The 25,865-nt window shown below is 47.2% G+C and overlaps 1 protein-coding gene across 1 annotated transcript; it reads right to left on the reverse strand.

The window, feature by feature from the left end:
- Positions 1-23,269: 23,269 nt before the first annotated feature.
- On the reverse strand, positions 23,270-25,375 carry LOC147862307 (putative pentatricopeptide repeat-containing protein At3g01580). Its single transcript, XM_087323095.1, has one exon. It carries the CDS (start codon positions 25,373-25,375, stop codon positions 23,270-23,272), a length of 2,106 nt encoding a protein of 701 aa, XP_087179221.1.
- Between the last annotated feature and the right edge of the window lie 490 nt (positions 25,376-25,865).

Below are 25,865 nucleotides of genomic sequence, written 5' to 3' on the forward strand. Positions count from 1 at the left end.
TATATTCACTTGGCATCTCGAATTTATGAGAAGTTTATATGTAGTGTACATATGGTTGTCACAGACACACCAAAGACAGACTATGAAGGAGCACGGATGACAAGGCTACGAGGAACTTAAGAAGCTAGGAACGACATAAGAGAATGAAGACAGAGATGAAGAAGGAGAAAAGATGGAATGAAACGAGAATATTAGATTGATGTGTCAATGACTGGTGTTGAATCCCTTGAAAGGGACCAAGGAGGTTACAAGTATTTATACAAGTTCTGAGAATGAATATCTCTAGAATATACTCGAGAATTATCTTTAGAATATACCCGACAAATATCTCTCGAATATACCCGTCTAGAATACACCATAGAATATTTCTAGAATATACTAAAGGCTCTAGAATATTTTGGAATATATTATATGCTAGAATAATAATCCTAAACTATTATATATAAGTACATGCTCATATTCAGACGGTTCAGCATGACGTCTTGTAGATGTGAGGTTGTAGGTTCAATCCTCACCAACTATGTTGTCGTAAAATTGTTGCTTCAATATGTCAAAACAATGTCAACAATCTGTAGAAGTACATTTCTCATCTAGAGCTTATGACGAGGAGCATGTAGGAATTTTTGGTTCGGGAATCGGAGTTCAGAAGCCCAAGATACAAGCTTCAAAAGGATTAATGCAACTCGGGAAACAAATGTAATTATGTCAAAAGGGGGAGTCGAAATTAAATAAGGGCCATTTTTGTAATTTCTCAAATGTACAACTACAAAAACGAATCTGTAGAATTTATAAATAAAATAAATCGCCGCAAGGTGGCTGGGCGGTTGACCCCCCCTATAAAAGCCACTCCCATCGTGGCTAAAGAGGGGGGAAGGGAAAAGGGAGAGGAGGAGAAGAAGAGGAAGAAAAAACAAGTGAAGAAGCACAGGTGGGTGTGGGATACAGAGTTCGCCAAAGAAGATGGTGTATCTCAAATGGCTCTTCGTCAACAAAAGGTTGTGAGTTCGAATCCTCTCAAAACAACTTCTTTTGGTAAACAAATTTTGTAAGATTAATTGAGTATATATAAAGAGAACGAGAATAATTAGTAGAGAAAACAAAGAGGTTGAAGTGGTCTATCTCAAACATTTTTTCTCAGATAGAGGTTGTGAGTTTGAGTCTTGCCAAGTACGATGTTTTACAAATAAAATTCTTTTTGCGACAACGTTGCATCTATCTTGCCTTCTCGACATCACACTATCCACACGATCATCCCTGAGTCACAAAACCCCGGTGGTTGAGACACACAACCACAATCTTTACTACAACGTATTTGATGTCACTGCGTCGTGACAATATCCTCCCTTTTACGGTTGTCTTAACGGGCGTAAGGAACCATATCCTCAGCCCTTTATGGCACAATGACATCAAATACGTAGTTGGTGAGGATTGAACCTACAACCTAACATCAATAAGACGTTGTAGAAAGTAGCGTGCGGAAGCAAGTATGAAGACAGAACAGAGGAAGGAAACTCAGGTTCAATGGAGAGCTTAGGCTTACACGGTATACGCGGGAGAGACAGAGAGAGAAACACAAAAAACTATATTCAACAATAATACTCAATCTCTGTACATAAGACGTGCTCAGTGAACACTTTTATACAAGCCCTAGAAGGACTGACCGAAGTACTGACAGTACTTCAATGCTCATCAAGAGCCCCTACACTAACTACCAAATATATTCCTCACGGAATATCTTTCCTAACGACCTCCCGGTTTATGTACTCGGCCTAACCGATCGGTCCCAACCGATCCAGTCCTCGGCTTCTTCAGCCGATCCGGCCGATGTTGAGCTTGTCTCTCAACACTCCCCCTCAAGCTCAACTTGAGGCTCTTCGGGATCTTCACAGCACCGGTTCCTCCTGGCTTCTCGCCTCGCTCGCGCTCCTCGACCTGTTCGACTCCACGCGCTTCGACCCTTCCGGTCGGCTTGTCTGCTCATGTGGCCCTCATCAGCTCTTCTGTTGTTGCGGTGTTGACGCTTCTTCTGCTGCCTTTTCTTCCGCTTGGACCTCGGCTGATTCAGCGTGTCTGAATCAAACATCCGAACCGACTCGGCTACCTCCGATCGGTTTTCGCTCTCGTCCGAGTTGGCTGTCTCCAACTCGTCTTCGGTCTTCTCGCCCTCGATGGCGTCATCTTCCCCATGCGTGGTTGGCTTCGGCTCTCTCCTTAGGTTGCTTCCCTTCTGTCCTCTTCCGAACTTTTCCGCGGGTCCGCCCTCGGCTTCTTCAGCCGATCTGTCTTTAACCGAGTCAACAACCGAGTCAACAGACTCGGTGTCATGGTCACCTCTCTTTCCCTGCTGCCTTGCTTGGTCGTTCGGGACTGTTCTCCCCCTCAAGTTTGGCATGTCGAGGTGACGCAACCCGAGCGCACCTGAGAATTGCCGCAACTTGTCTAGACCAAGAGGCTTTGTGAAGATGTCGGCAGTCTGCCGATCCGTCGGAACGTACTGAAGTTCGACTTCACCAGAAAGGACACGCTCACGGACGAAATGGTAATGCACCTCAATGTGCTTGGTCCGTGCGTGAAAGACGGGGTTCTTCGTGAGTTGGATGCTGCTGAGGTTGTCGCAGTAGATCGTCGTTGGATCGGACACCTCCTCTTGCAGGTCCTTAAGTAATCGCTTCAACCATATGGCTTCGCATGTCGCAACAGCCGCTCCTCGGTACTCAGCTTCGGTGCTCGACAGTGCAACTGTCGGCTGCTTCTTACTGCTCCACGCGATCGCGGCACTGCCGAGGGAGAACGCGTATCCAGACGTGGATCGGCGATCGGCGGCGTTGCCAGCCCAATCAGCATCGGTGTAGCCGACTAACTGCGTGGCTGCACCGGTCCGATATAGCAGTCCTCGGTCCTTAGTGTCGTTGACATACCGAAGTATGCGTTGCGCACACTGAAGGTGCTCCTCGGTAGGTCGCGCCATGAACTGACTGATCACCCCGACCGGATAACTGAGGTCGGGTCGGGTGATGGTCAAGTATATAAGGCTTCCGACAATTTGTCAGAACCTCGTCGGGTCGCATACCTTTCCCGTATCGGGACGAATCTTGACGGTTCTGTCCAGAGGAGTCGAGATGGACTTACAGTCAGCCATCCCGAGTTTGAAGAGCATACTCGGCACGTAATGACGTTGGCTGATCAATATGCCTTCGGGGGTACAGATCACTTCGATCCCGAGGAAGTAATGAAGGTCCCCCAGATCCTTCATGTCGAACGATGCCGCAAGCTGGAGCTTCACGCGGTCGATTTCACAGAGGTCGGCGCCGGTGATGACCAAGTCATCAACATATAGTAATATACTAACCGGTCCGAGTCGACCTTTCCGAATGAACAGGGAAGAGTCCGATTTTGACGTGACGAAGCCCATCCGACGCAATTGTTGCGTGATCTTCGCGTTCCAGGCACGCGGGGCTTGCTTCAGTCCGTAAAGGGACTTCTTCAGTCGGCATACTGCCGAGGAGTTCGTTCCGGAGTGAAATCCAGGGGGTTGTACCATGTACACTTGTTCCTCAAGGTCACCTTGCAGGAACGCATTCTTTACATCCATTTGATGTAAGTGCCACCCCTTGGCCGCGGCTACTGCGAGCAAAACACGAACGGTCGTCATTTTTGCGACCGGCGCAAACGTCTCATCATAGTTGATGCCGTGTTTCTGCGCGTAGCCCTTTGCCACTAGCCGAGCCTTGTACCGGTTGACCGAGCCATCGGTGTTGTACTTGACTTTGTACACCCATCTACACCCGATCGGCTTCACACCCTTCGGTGCGTCAACCAGGTCCCAGGTCTCGTTCTCCGCCAATGCGTGCATCTCTTCCTCCATCGCGGCACGCCAATTCGCGTCTTTAGCCGCTTCTGCGTAGCTCTCCGGCTCACGCACTTCCGCTACATGAGTCATGTACGCATAATGATGCGCCATGTACTCGTTGTATCCGAACCGCACAACTGGGTTCTTCTGGCGGGTAGATCGGCGTAATCTCACATTAGCCGATGTCGAGGCCTTCTCGGTCGACGCGGTCTTCACCTTTAAAGACCCGTCACCGGTTCCCTCGGAGTCGGACTCGCGTCGGTCTGACTCGTTCCTTTCCGTGCCGGAATCCGACACTTTCTTCTTCCCTTTCTCTTTGCACGTAAGTCGTCTCCTCGGCTTCTTGCGTGGGGAATGCACGGCCGAGTCTCCACTACTCGCCGGCTCTTCATCGGACTGGTCGTACCGACTCAGTTGTTACCGGCCGGCAAGGAGTCCAAAATACGGAGTGAAGGAATTAATTAGATATGGTTGTAAATGAGCATAGTGTGGACGGACGGACTGGAAACGGTATGCCGTTCCAGATCCGGACGGATCCCGAATAGGTGCGAGAGGCACCGTTTTGTACTACGGGCCGGAAACCTATTTAAAGGCCCGGACCCCATTGTAATCGCAGCGGATAATTAATAGAGCTTATGTTGTTTATACTTCTGTCTTGATTTCCGTTCTGTAATTACTGTTATATCTTACGCGTGTAATTAACCGAAGCATTCTAATCGTGTAACCTATGTAAGTCGGTGTAATCGTTGAATCTTAATCCTATGCCGTAATCACCCTTTGGTGAAGTGTCTCCGTGACACCTTGTGTTAGGCCTTGTCCGGCTAGAGAATAACACAGTTTTGGCGACCACGATTCCTGCTTTCTCGCAGCGAACGACGGTAATGGATGACTAGACCAACGCACGACTTGGTTACAGACCGAGCTCGACGCCTCGCCGAACGGCAAAGACGGCGTGAGACTTTCCAGCAAGCAGCGCAGGAAATTCGCTCGGATCGTTCGTTCTCCAACGAGATCCGGAGAGTCGCGGAGGAATCTCTCCGGTTACGGCAAACTCGCGACCAGGACGACGGAAGCAGTCTAAGTAGTCTCCGGGAAACCGAACGCCTCCTGGAGGCGCTGGCAAGCGGAGAAAACGAGGCAGAAGCCTTTTCAGCCTACGAATCGGATTCCGAAGGGGGATACAGCGTGCACACGAACTACCGGAGCAGCAACGATACCCCCGGCGGCCCGGAAGACGACGGGTCGGATACCGTGCCGACTCCAGAACCGGAACCGCTCAACCAGGGCTATCCGGAACCGCAAACGGAAGCCGTCAACCCACCAACACCGGAAGTGGAAGAAGCAAAGCCACCAACACCAACGAAAGAGCCGGCAAAGGTACCGGAAGAAGAGCCGGAAAAAGAACCGGAAAAAGCACCGGCAAAAGAACCGAAAAAAGAACCGGAAAGATATCAACAAACGCCACTAAACCGCGGCCTAATACTGGACGACGACATGCCGTTCCAATACTCAAAGTATCGCGATGACCCGGATGCGGAAGCGCATGTTCATGACTTCGAGCAGACATGGGAAGCAAATCACACGTCCCAGCGAATGACACCGGAGGAAGAAGAACGCTCGAAGATAGCGGAATTCGGAGTCACGTTGGAGGGACCGGCGACACGATGGCGGCGCACGCAGGACCCGGCGACCATCACAACCTTTGCAGAATTAAAAGCAAAATTCTTGCATTTTTTCCACAAGGAGGTCGACCAGACGACAATGGTGGGCCTGTTTTATACGATCCGGCAGGAGGCAGGGGAAAGCATTCCCCAATTCATCATCCGTTTCCAACGAATGCATAGCCAGCTTGCCCGTGCACCCCCGGAGGAGGAATTACGGACGATATTTTTAAACGCACTCCGGGAACCGTTACGCACGGTGTGTACGGTAATCGACTTTCGAGGATGCACCATCGACCAGGTCATTGACCGGGTCAGAGAAATGGAAAAGACAAGCTCATGGCTTACGCTGGGAACACTGCAACGGGCGTTACCCACCGAGGAAGATCTCCGGTTCCGGCAGGCAATTCAATGCACAATCTGCTTGAATGCCGGACACTCGGCAGTAGAGTGCACCATGCGCACTCAGTGTGTGATTTGTCAATCCAAGAGTCATACAACGGACCGGTGCGAGTACAACCTGTTAAATCGACAAGCACCACCCGTCCGACGGATCGAGCCAAGAAGCAGCCGAGACGAAGATGACGATCGTTGGCAAAGAATGAACCGGTACCCACCGGCACAGGATGTCCGGTACGGGGACAGGCAAGAGAATGATGGCCGGTACGGGAATCGGCGGGATAACTACGACCGGTATGAGCGATCGGACCGTTATCGGGAGCCCAACAGACGACACGAGCAATACGACAGAGACCATTCCCCGGGTTACCGAAGGCACCAGGAGGACTACGGCTGATTTTACGATCTACCACGACCGGACTACCGAAATAAAAATAAGAATAATAAGAAACGTAATTTCAAGAAAGGTGGTCACACTAGGGACCCGGAACAGGGAACCCCAAGGAGCCAACCGGCACAGAACGCACCACTCACTACGGGACCGACTCCGGCTACCAGCAATGCTGAATCCAGCAATACCCGTAAAGAGTACTGCTACTACTGCAGGCAGGAAGGCCACTACAGTAACCAGTGCCCGGTAAAGAGCTACGAGAAACGACCAGCAGTTAATATGGTGGTTCCGGAAGTGGCGGATTTACAGCAAGTAACCACACGATCGAAAGGCATGGCCAAAGAATGGGAAACACAAGAGGCCATACGAAAACAGGCGACGGAATGGGTGAAGGAAGCCAATGAAAGGAACGTCGCGGACGCGGAACGGCAAAAGGCGAATACCATAGGGAGTGCCGGCGGTAGCCACCCAGAAAACGAGACATGGCAAGCACTGCAAGAATGTCAGATCACGTTACCATTAGGAAGACTCTTGCAGCTCGTGCCGCGATTCACAGAAGGACTAAAAACGGTCATGACAGACGGTATAGCCCCACCGGCACCAGTCCTCTTCTCAAATCCGGAGGAGGGACCGACGGTGGTGGACGCTAGTAGTCCGGCGATTACAGCTATTGTCAAAGGGCACGAACTTCCCGGCACCGTAATCGATGGAGGTTCCGGGGTGAACGTAATAAGCCTCCGTACGTGTGATGCCTTGGGAATACATGAATGGGAGCCATGCCCGTTCTGGCTACGGATGGCGGATACGAGCTTTGTACGGCCGACGGGCTTAATACGGAAATTGGAAGTCACCATAGGAGGCCACACATTTCACATCTCGGCTGTCGTGCTGCAGCTACAGGCGCAAGGCGCGTACCCACTATTGCTGGGCAGACCATGGTTGAAAACAGCACACATCAAGCAAAATTGGCGAAAAAATATGATTACCTTCCGGCGCGGAAAAGCCAAGGTCCGGGTACCGACACAACCACGGACGAGCAACGGTAAGGAATGCACACCGCTGTATGCGGAATGTGTGAACATGCTTGAAGGATTGGCAGACGACGAAGAAGCCCAGTACTTGGAGGAACACCCGAAGATCGTACCACTCTTCGAGATTGACGTAGCTGAAGCCGTAGCCGCATACTTGCCGCAGCGGGACGACACCAAAGCCGAACCAGACAAAGATGCGATTCGGGAATTACGGCAAGCACAGGAAGCGTTGGAACGGGAAATGGCCGTTTCCCAACGGGTAAAAGCATCCCAGCTCAACGAAGTGAACCTAGGAAGCAAGGACGAATCAAAGCCGGTACACATCGCCAAAGAAATGAAGCCGGAAGATAAAGCGGCGATGATCAAACTTCTCACGGAGTTTCGCGACGTATTCGCCTGGTCATACGAAGACATGCGAGGGCTGGACCCTCAATTATATCAGCATCAGATCCACTTAGGCAAGGACGCGAAACCAGTGGCGCAAAGACGATACCGAATGAACCCCAACTACGCCGCCAAAGTGAAGGAGGAAATCGACAAACTCCTAAGAGTGGGCTTCATCCGGCCGGTAAAGAAAGCGACGTGGCTGAGCCCCATCGTCGTCGTCCCAAAGAAGAACGGTAAAATCCGTGTGTGTGTAGATTACAGGAAACTAAATGCCGCCACAATTACGGATGCATTCCCTCTTCCGTTCACGGATGGAGTACTGGATGCCGTCGCCGGCCATGACGGTTATAGCTTTTTAGACGGCTTCAGCGGATACAATCAAATCCGGATGCACCCCGACGACCAGGAGAAGACAGCGTTCGTCACCGAATGGGGGGTGTTTGTGGCCGAAGTCATGATGTTCGGCCTAAGAACGGCACCAGCAACTTTCCAGCGAATCATCATGGAGATCTTCGGCGAATACATTCCTGCCTTCATGCAAGTTTTCCTGGATGATTTTGCAGTCTATAGCCGGGGAAAAGACCATTTGCAGCACCTACGGTTATGCCTTGAAAAGTGTAGGTTATACCGGCTAAGCTTAAACCCAGCAAAATGCATCTTTGGGGTTTCAAGTGGAATATTGCTGGGACACATTGTAAGTAAGGAGGGCATTGCGGTCGACCCGGACAAAGTAAACGCCATACTAGGGGCACCGGCGCCAAAAACGGCCAAAGCACTAAGCCGATTCTTAGGACAGATCCGGTGGCACAGCCGGATGCTCCGTCACTTGGCTGACTTGGCTACACCATTACACACCGCGGTACATCGGACACCGTTCCAATGGACGGATACGGAGGATAAGGCATACAATGCCCTGAAGGTACTTTTATCGCAAGCACCCGTCGTGCAGCCTCCGGATTGGAGCAAGGAATTTCATGTGTTCGTGGACGCTTCCGACATCGCTATTGGCAGCGCCTTAATGCAACTTACGGAGCCTAAATGGTACCGGCCGGTATATTACGCCAGCCGGAAGCTGTCCCAAGCGGAGAAGAACTATTCAACGACGGAACGGGAGGCCCTGGGCATGATCTACAGTGTAACAAAGTTTCGTCACTACCTATTGGGAAGGAAGTTCTCCTTCCATGTGGATCACTCGGCGCTCCTCTACTTAGTTTCCAAGGCGTCCTTGACCGGTAAGTTGGCCCGTTGGACCTTGCTGTTGCAGGAGTTCGAATTCGAGATTTTCCACCGGCCCGGTATCCAGCATGCCGTAGCAGACTACCTGAGCCGGTTAGAGTCCGGAGAACCAGGCGACGGAGTAGCGGATGAATTCCCGGACGCGGAGTTATTCCGTATCACCCCGGAAACGGCAGCGGACGACACGGTGGCATCAGAAGATAAATGGCTGACAAACATGCACCAGTTCCTAAGCACGGGCCTGCCACCGGAGGAAATGAACCGGGACGAGAGGAAACGACTGGCGGTGCAGAGCCGCAATTTCTGTCTGTTACGGGACACTCTCTACCACAAAGGAGCAGATGGAATATGGAGACGGGCAGTCCGTAGTGACGAGAAAGAAGTAATCTTACGGGAAGCACACTGTGGGGTTGCCGGAGGACACTATGCCGGGGAAGCGACGGCGAGGAAAGTATGGCAGAGCGGCTTATGGTGGCCCACGACGTTAAAAGACGCCGTCAAGTATGCTAAGGAATGTGACCTATGCCAACGAATGGGCCAGCCTACGGAGCAAGCACGGATGCCACACCAACCGGTACTTCCACTAGAGCCATTCCAAAAGTGGGGGTTGGATTTTGTCGGACCGTTCAAGCCACCGGCAATGAGAACAGGTAATCGTTATGTCATCGTGGCAACGGATTATTGCACGAAATGGGTGGAAGCTAAGGCCCTGAGAGACAACACCGCGTCATCCACAGCAAAATTCCTGTACGAAAACATTTGGTGCCGGTATGGATGTCTGATTGAATTAATCAGCGACCAAGGAGGCCACTTCCTTGGCCAGGTAGTGGAAAGCTTAACAACGTTCTATGCCGTGGTCCATAAACGAAGCACACCGTACTACCCACAGGCGAACGGATTAGCAGAGTCCACCAACAAAACGCTGCAGAACATTCTCCGCAAAATTGTCAATGAAAACCGGACGGACTGGGACACAAAGCTCCATAGTGCGCTATGGGCGTACAGAACGGCATACAAAACAAGTATCCGGACAACGCCGTTCCGGTTAGCATTCGGCTTAGAAGCGGTCATGCCGGTGGAATTTCAGGTACCAAGCTTACGGATCCAACTACGGGAACGGCTGAATGAAAAGAAGTCGGAGGAAATGCGGCTAGCAGCACTATGCGAACTGGAGGAGCAACGGCTGGCCAGCATCCTACACATGGAACTGGAGCAACGACGACGGAAAGCGTTCGTTGACCGTCACCGAAAAGGTAATGAGAAGATGTTCGAAATCGGAAAGCCAGTGCTAGTATTCCAAACGAGGATGGGCAAGATGCCGGGTAAACTCCGGTTCAGATGGACAGGCCCGTATTGGCTGACACGGGAATACAACGGGTCCTATCAGATAGGGACACTTGCCGGTGAAGTACTAGGCAAGTGGGTAAACGGATTTCGACTAAAACCCTATAAAGGACCGATGCCAAAGAACCCGTTTATGCAGCTCACCGGCACTACACCGGGATCGGTACGTATCGGTCCGGAAGAAAAAGACGACGGGGAACCAGTAGCAGAGGCGAAGGAAGACACGGCAACCCGTAAGGAAAACGGTAAGGGTCCGAGGGGACCTACGGATGTGTAAGGTCACACACCGTCATTAAAAAATAAAAAATAAAAAAAAATAAAAAAATAAAAATCATTAAAAATCGAGGTATGAACGGGTGTGAAAGCAAGGCGCGAAAAGGTACGTAGTGGGCATTTAAGAGCCGCCACGCTACTTAATACTAAATTGGTACACGACGTGTGCATGCTCGAAAAAGGCGCCAAAACGCACAAAGAAGAAGCAGAACACATGGAGACCTTTTCATTTCGCGAGCCAAGAAGCACAGAAGCACCAAGACAGTGGAAGCTGAGCAAACGCGAACCTGCACGCAGAGAACCCCCACGTTCAGAACGCTCTCTCTCTCGTCCTCACTCTCATCACCACTCTACCTCGCCATCTTTCCTCGACCTCGAAGCAGACATGGAACCACAAACGCTGTCGGAAGCGGCCAGGAAATGGTTCAGGCAACACGGACTGGAGGGCTTCTTGGCCATCATGGAAGCACCACCGCACAGAGAAGCCGACCAGGTCATCAAGGAGCTCGACAAGGAAGTCATCACCGAGGAAGCGATCCGTGCGCTAACAGGCCTTCCGGAGGGAGGAATTTTTCAGATTGATAATCCAACCTCGGAGCAACTCACCCGATATTTCGGTGAGTACTCTGTTGCCGGCAAAGGCTATCGAACGCAGGGCGGCGAAGATCCGCTGTTCAGGGAGATAGCTCGAGTGCTCCATGAGTACGGCCACGTGTACCCCCGACCCCCTGTCATGCCAAAAAATCGGGCAGGGATGATCATAGCCACCTATGAAGGGACCAAGGTGGATTGGCCGGTGTTGATTGCAGACGGTTTGTGCGTGGCAATCGACATGGTACGAGGAAAGGACGGCAAGGAGGGCCGGAAGCTGTGGCATGCCGTCGCTCAGTGGATAACATTGCTCGTGCCGCCGGTCGAGACCGTTCAGCCAAAGAAGCGGCCAAGAGTATCGGAAGGAAGCACCTCGAAGCCGGCGTCCAAACGACAGCAGTTGCTGGCGTCGAAGGCGACGAAAGGGAAGAAACGAGTCCTAGAACCGGAGGAGGTGTCACCGGTCCGACCCGTCAAGATAACCTTACGGAGACCGGGACAGAAGGAACCGGAACCCTTGACGGCACAGAAACATGCCGTGACACAGGAAGAGGAAACGGAGGAGCCAGAAGAGCACCTCCAACGACGGTCAAGAAGTAGGGCCGCCGAGACAGGAGGGGAGCGGTCGTACCCGCGAGAGGCAGAAACGCCCCCAACTCAACCTGAGCAAACCACAAGGGAAGAACCGGAACCGGTGCGTAGGGAACCGGTCTTGTCGACTTCTATAGAAGAAGTCATTCCAACGGCTCCGGAGACGGCGAGAACCGGAACTCAACAGCCGGCGAGCCCAGCCAGAGCACACGGCGGCCAAGGAGTAGAACCAGAACGGCATATGCAGGCACTCAGGCCAGACAATTCCACAGGGAATGAGCCGACCCGACCAGTACAGCAACAAGGCACCAGTAGCATGTGGCTACGGTGGGTAGGCGAGCAAATCGCCGGAGCGGTCGAGTATATAGAGGCGGAAGAGAGAGCGCACCAGGAACGGTTGCTCGTCACAACCATAGATCTAGAGACGGCCCGGTCCAGAATCCGGAGCCTTGAACAAGACTTGGACAGGGTCACAAGGGAAATGGCTCAATTCGTTTTGACAACACAAGTCCAAGCACCGGTGACTCCGGGCAATGTACAGAATAAAGTGTCAAATCAACCTGTACATAGCAATCAGACCCCGGCAACGGAAACCGTTCCGGAGAGAAATGCGGCACAAGCCCAAGAGCTTGCGGATTTAAAGGATGAGCTAGCTGCCCAAGAAGCGCTGAGGAGCCGCGAAAGAGAATTGAAGACGGCAGCGGAGGCAGAACTCAAAAAGACTGCTGAGAATCTACGCCGGGCCGAGGAGAGCTTACGGAAAGGCCACCAAGCGTACGACCGGCTCAAGGAGGAGAAGGAGAAAATGCTGCAAGAGAAGGAGAGGCTCCGGAGGAACGCCGAAACAGAAGTAGAGCGCCTGAAAGAGGAACTCCGGCAGGTAAAGGACCGGGAGGACCGGAACCATCGCCAGATCAACGGCAAGCTCAAACAAAAAACGGAGGAATTTGAGCAATTGCACCGGGAGTATAAACGGTTGCAAACGGAGCACAAGGAACGGACGGATGAGCTCCGGCAAGCAGTTGATCGGACCGCAACCGCATTCGCCAAGGAACAAGCGGAAAACAGAAGACGGTTGGAAGAGGCGGAGAAGGTTCGGACAGAGCTCCTCAGGCAACAGCAGGCGGAAAAAGAAAGAGCGGCGGAGGTACTGCAGAGGCTGCAAACGACATATCAAGGGCAGCTGACGCGCTACAGAGAGCAGGCAGAGGATACGGCAAACCTCATCAAGCAGTTGAAGGAGGAGCGACAAGTGGTGGAAAGCAGAGCGCAAATGGGAGCAAGTCGCATCCAGGATATAATGCGGGCCTGGTTGAACCAGACCAAGAGCTTGATTGACAACGGTTCCGTCAAATGGTGGACCAAGTGGGCCACGAACGCGGCGGAACTCCAATTGCTCCGGGCCGACGTAGAGAACCGGCGGAAGGAGGGAGATGATTGCTATATGCTGAATTCTGAAGATTTCACCGGCATAAGAGATGAGCTGGCCGAAGACTTTCAAGCCTTGGCAGAGGACCAACTAGAGCAAGTCCTGCAACTTGTAGCTCAGCTGGACGACGACAGGCTGGAGGCGCAGATCCAGTTTGAAAGCTACGAGAGGTCCCGGATCCGGGAAGAGAAAGAACGAGAACCAGTTACGGTCAACCTCAGTGATGAGGAACCCTTACTGGAAGGAGACCGGACCGGAAGCAGTCAAACGGAGATGCCGGAGCCAGAGAGACAAACGGAGCAGCCGGAGTCAGCGAAACAAACGGAGCAGCAGCAGCAAGCAGAGCAGCCGGAGCAGCCTCAGTCCCAACCGCAACCACAGCAGCAGCAGCAAGCACAGCCGCAACAACCACAACCGGAAGAACAAGTGGAAATTCTTGAACAAAGTAATTTGGACAATTTGGGTGAACAATGAAGGGGCCGAGAAGGGTTCGACGTACAAGGTACTGTCCCACGGGCGTGCCATGTGTTACCGGCCGGCAAGGAGTCCAAAATACGGAGTGAAGGAATTAATTAGATATGGTTGTAAATGAGCATAGTGTGGACGGACGGACTGGAAACGGTATGCCGTTCCAGATCCGGACGGATCCCGAATAGGTGCGAGAGGCACCGTTTTGTACTACGGGCCGGAAACCTATTTAAAGGCCCGGACCCCATTGTAATCGCAGCGGATAATTAATAGAGCTTATGTTGTTTATACTTCTGTCTTGATTTCCGTTCTGTAATTACTGTTATATCTTACGCGTGTAATTAACCGAAGCATTCTAATCGTGTAACCTATGTAAGTCGGTGTAATCGTTGAATCTTAATCCTATGCCGTAATCACCCTTTGGTGAAGTGTCTCCGTGACACCTTGTGTTAGGCCTTGTCCGGCTAGAGAATAACATCAGTCGTCCAATCGGTCCACTTAACCGGAGTGAAATCGGACTCTCTTCGCGGGTCTCGATTTCGGGCTCATTCGGAGGCATCTCGGCCTCACTGAACTCATCGTCAGAGCTCGTATTGGAGTCAGGGTTCCGAGTCGAGGGCAGGTACCAGGACGCGGACTCATCAAACACAACGTCGCGGCTGACACGCGCTTGTTTGGTGCAAGGGTTATAGCACTTATAACCCTTCTGCTCGTCCGAGTAACCGACCAAGATGCACTTCTCGGCCTTTGCGTCCAGCTTCCTCCTTTTCTCCTTCGGTACATGCACATACGCAATGCTACCGAACACCCTCAAGTGTCGCAAGTTCGGCTTCGTTCCGAAATATAGCTCGTGCGCCGACACTTTGTCTCCAATCCGGTTCTGGATGTATACCGCGGTCCTTACCGCCTCGGCCCAGTAGAACTTGGGCAAGCTCTTCTCCTCCAGCATTGCCCATGCCGCTTCCACAACTGACCGATTCTTTCTCTCGGCCACGCCGTTCTGCTCTGGCGTGTATCTACAACAGAATTCGCGCCGAATTCCCATTTGTTGTAGGTAACCGTTGAATTGACCGGAAAAGTACTCTTTCCCGCCATCCGACTGCAGACACTTGATCTTTCGTCCTGTTTCGGCTTCCACGAACCCTTTGAGGTCCCGGAAACAGTCGAAGACTTCGCTCTTCCTCTCAATGAGGTAGATCCATTTGTGCCGCGTGTGGTCGTCAATGAAGGAGACGAAATATCGGCTCCCGCCAAGACTAACGTTTTGTGCCAGCCCCCACACATCCGAGTGTATAAGGTCGAGCTTGTTCCGGCTCCGGTTTCGCTCGTTGGGGAAAGGAAGTCGGTGTTGCTTCCCGAGCTGGCAGGCTTCACAAATTTGTGCCTTTCGGCCACTAAACTTGGGCAATCCGAACACTACCTGTTTCGATTGCAGATCTTGAAGCCGTTGGTGGTTGACGTGGTCTATCCGCTTGTGCCACAAGTCGATGTCCGACTTGGTCTTTTGTCCCTTCGTGAACATTGCGGTGCCGCCATCAATGGAGTCGAGGATGAACATCCTCCCGTCTCTGCGCCCTTGCGCAATCACATGGCCTTCTTCCTCAATGAAGCACCCGGGGTGTGTAAACCGAACCTCCATCCCTTGGTCGACGATCTGTCCGACCGAGACCAAGTTCTTCGTGATTGTCAGAATGTGCAGCACGTTCTTGAGTTTCCCTTTCTGCCCGACATGGCTAAGGGGAACTTCTCCGACATTCGCGATCGGATGCGGAGTGTCGTCTCCTGTTGCGACTACTCCAGGTTGTATCGGTTTTTCAAGGTACGAGAACCACTCCTTATGGCTCGTCATGTGGTTTGACGCGCCGGAGTCTACGTACCACACCTCGTCCGATCTCGGGGTGCTCTGTTTCATTGAGTTTGCTTCGTGTCTCGTCACGAAGACAGACCCTTCTCCGGCTCTCCCGGAGTCTTCAGCGTAGTGTGATCGCTGAAGATTTCCCTTGTCGATATGTCTGGAGCCATTCCCAGAACCAGTTCTCTCCGAATCGGCGCGCTTCTTCCAGCACTCACTTTCCCTGTGGCCTTTCTTGCCACAGTACTAGCACTCCGCGATGGCCTTCCCTTGCCAGTTCTCATCGCTTCGACTCCCCCTGTTTCCGGAGGGTCCGGAGTTGCTGTCGGCATCACTTCGGTGCCTTCTTCCTTGATCACGTCGGCCGCCTCCATTGCGCGCCGACTCGCCTCGTCCGCCACGACCACGGGGCCTTTCTCCCTCCATGTACAACATCTTGTTGTCGGTGTGCATGCTCGTCGACGCACCCGCGTGGTTCTCCTCTACCAGGTGCATCGACTGTAAGTCGAAAAAGGATGGCGTATTCTCCCGGGTACACACAGCCGTTCGGAACGCTCCGAACTTCGACGCCAAACCTCCGAGACAGATCTGGACCATCTCGCTCTCCTCGATGTTCACCTCTATGGAGGCGAGGGAGTCGTAGATATCCTTGATCTTCGAGGTATAGTCTGCCACCGACAAGTCGTGTTGTCATAGGTTGCTCAACTCCTGTCGGAGCTGAAGCTTCCTAGCTGTGGTGCTCGCGGCGAAAATCTTCTTCAGATTTTCCCACGCACCCTTCGGCGTCTTTGCATCCCGAACATAGCTCAATAGTTGTTCGCCCACACACGACGCGAAGCAGTATAGTACCCTGCTCGCCGATTGCTCCCACGACGGGAAGTCTTTGTGTGTCGATTCGGGTGCCGTGTCATTAGCTCCTTCGACATAACTCCAGTAGCAGTGCCTGAGCAAGTACTGGTGCATCTTGTAGGACCAAGACGCGTAGTTGGTTCTGTCGAGCTTCTCGGTTGGAAGCGAGCTCGCCATGCCTCTATCCATCGTTCTTCTTGTTCTTCTTCGTCAAGCTGTGTCGGCTGCAGAGAGGTTCTCAACCCTCACGCTTTGATACCATGTAGAAAGTAGCGTGCAGAAGCAAGTATGAAGACAGAACAGAGGAAGGAAACTCAGGTTCAATGGAGAGCTTAGGCTTACACGGTATACGCGGGAGAGACAGAGAGAGAAACACAAAAAACTATATTCAACAATAATACTCAATCTCTGTACATAAGATGTGCTCAGTGAACACTTTTATACAAGCCCTAGAAGGACTGACCGAAGTACTGACAGTACTTCAATGCTCATCAAGAGCCCCTACACTAACTCCCAAATATATTCCTCACGGAATATCTTTCCTAACGACCTCCTGGTTTATGTACTCGGCCTAACCGATTGGTCCCAACCAATCCGGTCCTCGGCTTCTTCAGCCGATCCGGCCGATGTTGAGCTTGTCTCTCAACAGACGTCATGCTCAACCATCTAGATATGAGCATGTCTTTGTATGTAATATATAGTTTATTGTTATTCTAGCTATAGTACATTCCAAAATATTCTAGAGCCTTTAGCATATTCTAGAAATATTTTATGGTGTATTCTAGAAAAGTATATTCTAGAGATATTTGTCGGGTATATTCTAGAGATATTCATTCTCAAAACTTGTATAAATACTTGTAACCTCCTTGGTCCCTTTCAAGGGATTCAACACCAGTCATTGACACATCAATCTAGAATTCTTATTTCATTCCATCTTGTCTCCTTCGTCATCTTCGTCTTCATGCTCCCAATAGCTTCCTAAGTTCATAGTCTCATCACACACAACTTCTAGAGTTCCTAGCCTTGTCACTTCCAGTTCTACGTTCATAGCCGTGTCATCCGTGCTCCTTCATAGTCTGTGGTTGGTGTGTCCGTGACAATGGCATCATATTGTATCTTTGTTATTTGTAACATATCCTCAACCATCTTGGAATACATGGGTACTTGTTCAAGGTTCATGCTCAAATGTGATTGTTTATTACCTCACAATCAAATTCATTCATCCATTTGAGGTCAACACATGAAGTCCTATGATTGGATTTCGGTGTTCATTCACAAAGTAAGAGTTTATATATGTGATCCAAAATACTTCGTAAAGTAGCGCATACCAAACACATTTTTCTACTATGTTTTCTACATGTAATTTACCATTAGTGTTGGGCCATAATGATACACCATTTGTAATAAGCCTTCTTGTACTATTGCACATTTGTAGGAGTAACTTCCCAAATTGATCTTGATCAGTTTCATCAATAGAAGGGCGATCATTTGTATATCCCCTTGCATCCTTGAGATATGTGGTATGAAATATTGTTGTGTATCAAGTTGGAAACTTCTTGTACAAGCATTCATGTTACCAAAGCCAATAACTTTCCCTTACGATTTGAAATAAGTCAAAAGGTTGGTCTTTATTCAAACAAGCATAAAATTTAGAATCTTGTTAAAGATTGTAGCATTTAACTACAAAAGTGGGCAAATCTTTTGGTGTTTCTATTTTGATCCATATGTAGAATTTATGTTTATCATTTTTTATGATCAACACATTTCTCTATTTCCCTCTTAATAATCAAATATGTCACCACACCTTTCTTCATTGTCTTGAAATTTTCACCCATATCAAAGAGTGCACACTGTATTTTGCCTAAACCTTCAACCCTTTGAGTATCATGCTCCCATGTTTTAACAAGAAGTATGATATTAAAGTCATTGGTCAACTCCTCTATGCAAATCCCACATTCATGGGTATCCCAAAAGCATTGTCGTAGAAGACGTGAATTAGTCTCATAGGTCATGTATCACCATTCATGGTTATCCTAAAAACATTGTCGTAGTAGACGTGAATTAGTCCCATAGGTCATGTATCACCATTTTCCCATCTTTCCATCTTTAGGCACATCCTTCACCTTATTTTTCAATTTTTCTCCATATGCTTTATGATGGGCATTTTGTTATGAGATAGTATGTTCTTCAAACACAAGGTATTCAATACCTTTGAGGTACACCCAACTATTTTCAAGTATGATCCTTCACTTTGTATCATCTACCATTATACATATAATAGGCATTTCTCCCAAACGAGAAACACCATGTTTCCGGACTCAATGTGTCCCATTATATATATTCACATCCAACATAACATAATGTATACCAAAGAATTCGTTTATGACTTTTCCAAGGGATGCAAGTGTTTCCATACTCACCTCTTTAATACCACAGATGGAAATGTTCTTTCATCATCGTTCATGTTCTCCCAATCCTGAGAGAGACAGACAGACAGACAGAGAGAAAGAGAGAGATTGTGATCTATGAGACAAGCCCTAACCCATGGCGAGGATCAAACTTGACTTCTCTTTCATTATTGGCTTGATGGTTTACATAATGGCATCAAAGTCATAAAATTTGGAGTAAGAGAGACTTGATGTTGTACGCGTGAACAAGGGGATGATTTATGGATTTGGCATAATAATTGTAATATGTGTTCATTACTTTGAGTTGCTTGACCCACAATTGTTTATAACTAAGGAGGTGATTAGAGTGTGTCTTGAGTTTTATGGTGTGGTTAGATGTATTATGTATGCGCCCCTTCGTGCTGAATCGGATGCATATATTATAGATGACGAAGTGGATAGGATTTACACCATTTTCCTAGTGGTAATTAAAGACTTGATTGAGGTGACACAACATGGGAAGTTTCTATCCGATATTCTAACATTTAAAAGGAGCCCCTAACTTTGATGTTCTAGTTTAATGTTGGGATTGTAGTTGTATTCCTCAAGCTTGGAAGGTTGGTTTCATCAAATTAGTCTCAATGTTGGCATCACCCAAATCATTTCATCAATGGTGACCCATTTCTTTGATTGGGGGGTTGTGTAATGTATTTATGAGTACATGGAAAATAGATTACAAAATTATTTGCCAAATTTGATATACTTAGCCCCCATAAAATTTCATTGCAAGTAGAAATATAATGTATAATACACTTAATGTTCAAACGGCGATAGATTATGCTCAAGATACTCAACTGGAATTCATTTATGATGTAGTTATATTTATAGATCAAAGGTTATGATCATGTCAATTTGTCCCTTGCCTCAAGGTTAATGTGTATAATGGGCTTTAATGGACCATTATTAATATGTGCATCTCATACATTTCGTTGCCCAACAATTATATCAACATTGGTATCAAGGATGCAATTAGAGGTGCAATTGAAGAAGACATAATAGCAAAAGGTAGAGAGTTCAAGTCTTGTGGTCACACTAGTTCCATACTTAAGTGCCATAATTAAGACACCACATAGAAGGTTGAGTTCATATGTGTATGCCTTATTCACGCATAGAGACTTTGTGCTTCGATGTATGAATGCCCCTTTTTAGGAAGGAGACACATATCAAGACCAAATGTATACTCTGGTCCCATAGGTCAAAACTAGCCTCTTTATGGATGATAAAAAATACTAATTCCGATTCTAATTGTAGTGTGAAAAGGGCCAAAACATTGTAAAAGACTACAAAGGTCATGTTTTACTTTTTATTCTAGACATTTAGGCCCCTTCTCATGGATTCTAATCAATTTGTTGTGAATGTTAAAAACATATCTATCTATCTATGTCAATTTTCATGAGATTAATGTTATGTGCATTAAACTAAGCCTTACACTAATATTCTTGTATGAATATCGAGGTATATCTTTAACTAATTGATTCATGTTTCACTCATTTTAGCTTGCTTATCACATTCTCAACTAGTCAATTAGATAATTAAGCCACATTGTGGCACTCATAAGCTTCTTAATCAATATCGCTATTTAATAGAGGACTTGGGAAGATTTTGCTTAATCATAATATATATAAGTGGTCATTGCTCAAGAGTGTTTGAAGACCAATCTTGCCCATTTTGCTAATGAAAAGTTATATGGTAATCAAATTCCAACATATGACCTTGATCAGGAGATAGAACTCAAACCAAAATAAAGATGTGCGCTCAGTGTGACGCACCTAGAACCGACACAACCATGTGTCCCACACTATATTTTCACAATACAACCTTGATGTTGTGTCTCGAATAATGCTTAATGATGAAGTTACATCAGGTATTGCACTCACGATATCTATTTGTCAAGGATGCTCATTTAGCTTATTGTTGTTTGTTATAGTCACTCATCCTTTGTTGGTGATGTTATCAAGGATTGGAACTAATGGTGATATTGTGGCAATCAATCATAAGGATGACACCTTATCTCTACCAAACTCCGGCTCGAACCCTTGACTTCGATATTGAGAGATGAGATACTTTCGAAATGAGCTCGGTTAATGTCTTAATTGTTAATGTATATTTCTTCTGGATGATTGCTTTATTGATCGATTGATTGATGCCTACATGATTCCCTTCCTTCTCCTTATATAGGTGTTCAAATGCATAAGATGCATGTGATGTGTGATTGCCATGAGACACACATGTGTTGCATATGATGCATGATAGCCATTTTGCTCGTTCAAATCACCATGTATAGAATAGACATAAGATTGAATGATGAGTTTATAAAAAAGCTTATCCCAATGGTTCATACTCCGTGCTTGATATGCAAGGCTATAACCTCAAGCCTCACAAATCTTACTTGATATAATATTTAAATTTATTTTTATATCGTGCTTCATGCATCGAAGACGAGGGAACGGCAGTGAATGATTGAAACACACATGGAAGGTTTGAGCCTCAAGTTGTCAATCCCCAACCGTTCACATTACTGTGTGAACACTAGTTGAGCTCCATTCATAGAGGGAGGTGGGACTGACTTGGGGCCAAGTGTACGCAATTGTGTGAACACTCAACAAGCTTTCAAAATGTTTTCAATATCTTCAAGGGGCATTCACTTGGACTAAACAAACAACACACAAGAGGTGATAGGGTGAAGTGCTCAAGCCCAACCTCAAATCACATGCGGGGTCTTGAATGGGACAAAAGTTCAAGCCCGTTCTCTACAGTGCTAAACAAAGCATTTGCCTCTCCAAATACTCGATCGACCTCCTTAGCTCGCACGTTATTCTTAACCTCAACAGAAGTCCACTATCATCGTTTAAGGTTAAGAGTAAGAAATATTAGGAGAAATTCGCTAGTTAGGTTCAACCTACAAGTTCATCAACTAAATAACTATCTCTTTAAGGTTAAGAGCAAGGGTAACTAGGGGAGTTCACTAGTTAGATTCGATTTCTTTGAAACTCTTTCGATTTCTTCATGTCCCAAAACTTTTAGTAGGCAACCCCCAAAAGACAAAAAATAGCGATGAATTTAACCATGCAATTGATAAAAACAATAAAAACGTTTACTTGAGGAAAAGGAGCAATATCATTCCTTGGATAGCATGTGCATTAGTCCTTTTTTGGGATTTGACTATGAGTTACAATGCACTTGTTTAAAATGCCATCTCCATCACATCATTTTTGTCATTTAATATAATTCAGCAAAGACGCGGTTTATAGGCATTAAATAACAACAAGATAACACGAACAAAATACCTTAAATGTATTGCAAATCTTACGAGCAAGAGGTTATTAAATGAATAGATGAGGACTATCTTCCATTTGAACTTTGCAAAATAATCACATCCTTGTTCCCAATCTTTGCCTCTTTATAGTTGAACGAAAAGATCTACATTATCACTCTCCAAATAAAAAATTTGATCAAAATTGCATCTAGGAATGGGGACTGCATCGTAAAATTTGTCACCACACTTCGTACTTGCATATATTCATTCCACTCTCTTTCCACTTTACATGAAAGCTAACAAAGCTATGCCATTGAATGATGGTACAAAATATTATTATTGACTTGTAAGAAATGTGTTTTACTATTCAATCACCAATCCACCCAAGGTTGCTTATCAATCGACATTGGTAAAACAAAAACTGTAATTAGAAATTAAGCAAATATTGAAGCCTTGGTGTCACTCTTCAAACCAAAGAATTCCATTTGTCCTCCGCAAAGATCTTCTTTTGTCATCATCTTCATTAATATCTTTACATTCCATCTTTTTCATGTCCATCTAATTGGATGCTTCATGAGCCAGCCCATCCCTCTTGAGCCAAGGGCACATCCTAATGAATTATTATTTTTGCTGATTGTCAAATGAATATCACATCCATGTATGCATTAGACATGTAAGATGGATTTACATGCCTAGAATCAAGGTTGACAAATATGTGGAACATTTAATAACATAGTTAAGCAACATAAACAATATCTTCTTCTCAGTGTAATAATCTCCTTGACCATGCATTGCCTGTCTAACATAATCTCTTGTTCAAAATAAAGTTAAGCCATCTTCTCTAGCAATTCATGCTCAATCACTTCCATTTCACAGTTTAAATGTGGATATAACTCATTGCACTTGAGGGTTTAAATGATCAAATTATTGCAACAAGAAAACAAATGACTTCGCAGTTGCGTTAAGTTTTGACCACATGAAAACTCACCTTTGAGCCTAGGGACCATGTGAATCGATTTACAATTATAATATCCTCATTTCATCATGTATGGTATCGACAATATGGAGAAGTCAAGTATTATAGTTGTATCCAAAACATTTGAGTGCTAAAATTGACCGAGCACTTACATGCCCAATCTTTTGTCGACTTCATGGTGGTGTTTGATATAGCATGAAAAAATTCCTGAGGTTTTTATCCTCTTTGGTTCTCTATACTATGCAGCAGTTTCAATATCTGCATAGATATTGGACATTAACACATATGCTGCCTCTTCACCAGGCTCTAGAAGAACTGCACGGGAAAATACTTCTTTCCCAAACTCAAGATTACCATGTATTCGGCATGCCCCTAAAAGAGATAACCATACATTTAGATCGGCCTTCACATGTATAGTCCTCTTTACATTAAGCATGTCTTCAACTCTCCTGAAGTCCCCCGCTCGGCCAAGCAAGTCTACGATACTTCCATAATGTTTAATATCAGGTTTTAAACCATGAACTTTAACCATGAACTCAAGACAATTGAGGCCTTGGAGGATATTTCCAATGTAGCCACATGACAAGAACAATGCAGCGAATGTGACCTCATCCGGCTCCACCCTTGCATGAAACATCATCTCTTCAAATGTCCTAAAGCTTCTCACTTGTGAATGATTTTCTCCTCCATGTGCATGTCCACCAATGCAAGCATTCCATGACACTATATTCGGATCAATGCATCCATCAAAGATTTCTTGTGCATCAGGCATGTTTGCACAACCCCCATATGCATGAATAAGACAAGCTTGTACTGTAAAAAGCTGCTCATGTCCAGATGAAACAATCTTGAAGTGTATTTGTTTGCAAAGTTCGTAGCTCCCGGTTTCACTACAGGCTTGAAGAACACATTTCAATGTGACTACATCAACTGGACCATAACAATGTTGCATCATCTGCCCATATACTTCTAATGCCTTAATTCCTTCACCTTGCTCGACATAAGTGGAGAGCATCGATGTACACAATACTACATTATGCCGAGATAATGAAAGAAACAGAAGTTCTGCCTCCGTCATCGCCCCACATTTCCCATACACACTCACAAGGGTAGAATTAATACTCTCATTGCTACCATATCCCATCCTACACACATCTACATGCAATGCTTGGCCAATTTCCAAACAGATTCTTTGTTTCATCGACAACTCGCTTCCATGTGTATTTTCTTCTGCCAAGAGAAGACCACATGCTTGAATAGCAACCATAAATGTCACCTCATTTGGTGTAAACCCTTCCTTATGCATCTGCCTATATAATACCAGAGCTTTCGCACCCTCCCCATTTTCAATGTAGGCAGAAAGCATTGAAGTCCAAGAAACAGCATTGCGACACACTATCGATATGAACACATTCTCAGCTTCAACCAAAGCCCCACACTTCCCATACATGCTCACGAGAGTAGTCGCCACAAGGATATCCGATGTATAGTCTTTCCTGAGTGCAACAGCATGGAACGCCCTTCCAATGTCAAGATACATTTGCTTCATGTTTATATTCCCTATTGCCGAATTGCTTTGTTCCTTCTCCTCCTCCTCTACCACCATGGTGCCACACGCTTGAACCCCAAGCATGATCGTAACTTCATTCACGAGATTCTTTGTATTCTTCTCTCCCATCATTTGCCTATACAACAATAAAGCCTTCTTTCCACTACCATTCTCAACGAGTGTGGAGAGGGTTGCATTCCAAGACACGGTTGTGGGGCTACAAAGATTGGAGAACACATGCTCGGCTTTAGAAACATCACCACATTTCCCATACATACTCAAGATGGTGTTAGCCACAAAGACGACGGAATCAATTCCCCTGTTTCTAGCATCACAATGAAACCTCTTGGCTAGAGCAAGGTCTCCGATGTTCCCACATGCTCTGAAGAGGGCGACGAACGTGTAACTGTCGGGCAGGATGCCATCATTGTGCATGGATCGGTAGGCAGCGAGGGCACCATGGGGGGAGCCAAGGTCGGCATAGGCAGAGATGATGGCGGTCCACGAGAAGACCGAGCGTGCGGGCGGAGGCAAGAAGCTCGACACATGGACGGCATCCTCAACCGAGCCACACTTGGCTAGGGCCACAACCAAGTAGCTTCCTACCAGGGAATTCGACAATATGGCAGAACCGTGGTTAGGGCTGCTTACGATATGTGCCTGGATTTGTTTCGCTTTCTCGAGGGATTTCTTGTCGATGCATTGCTTAAGAAGGCGGAGGAGGCCGCGGCGGTGGCGAGGGCAGGGGCTGCAGTGATGTTGTCTACTAGAGGAGGAGGAGAATTCATATTCCATTTCTCAATGCTCCTCCTCCTAGCCATATCAGCCTATTCAGCACTGGCATGCAACCAAAAAACCCTATTGAGTACCCAAGCACAGGGGGTGTTCTCAGGTTCATTATATATACCCAGTAAATTACAGAGTATCTTGGTGTTTGGCCCTACTGTTTGTTGTTTCCATATTCCTTGTTTGAACATCTTTTGGTAATGTTGACAAAGCTTCCCCTACAAATAGTTACTCAATATAACTGATTGTCATTCCTAATGAATAGAAATCTATGTAGAGGTTCATGTAAAGATGTGTTCATGTGGCCGGTTTGTTGAAGGCTATGCCTTGATATTTCGTACATGAGTGGTATTTCGAACATCATACTTTTGAATCAAGGTGAACAAATTCATACATGAGTGGTATTTTGGACATCGTACTTTTGAATCAAGGTGAACAAATTTTTAGCCTTGACAAAGTCTTTATGGCATGTTATGGAAATTGTGGTCATGTAAAACCT

Source organism: Azolla caroliniana, unplaced genomic scaffold (genome assembly GCF_043228905.1).
Source record: "Azolla caroliniana isolate FFs.n. ecotype wild unplaced genomic scaffold, voAzoCaro1.0.p SCAF_7, whole genome shotgun sequence".
Lineage (NCBI taxonomy): Eukaryota > Viridiplantae > Streptophyta > Polypodiopsida > Salviniales > Salviniaceae > Azolla > Azolla caroliniana.

Excerpts from the sequence above, each read along its gene's own strand:
- LOC147862307 (XM_087323095.1), bottom strand. The coding sequence starts at position 25,375 with ATGGAATATGAATTCTCCTCCTCCTCTAGTAGACAACATCACTGCAGC.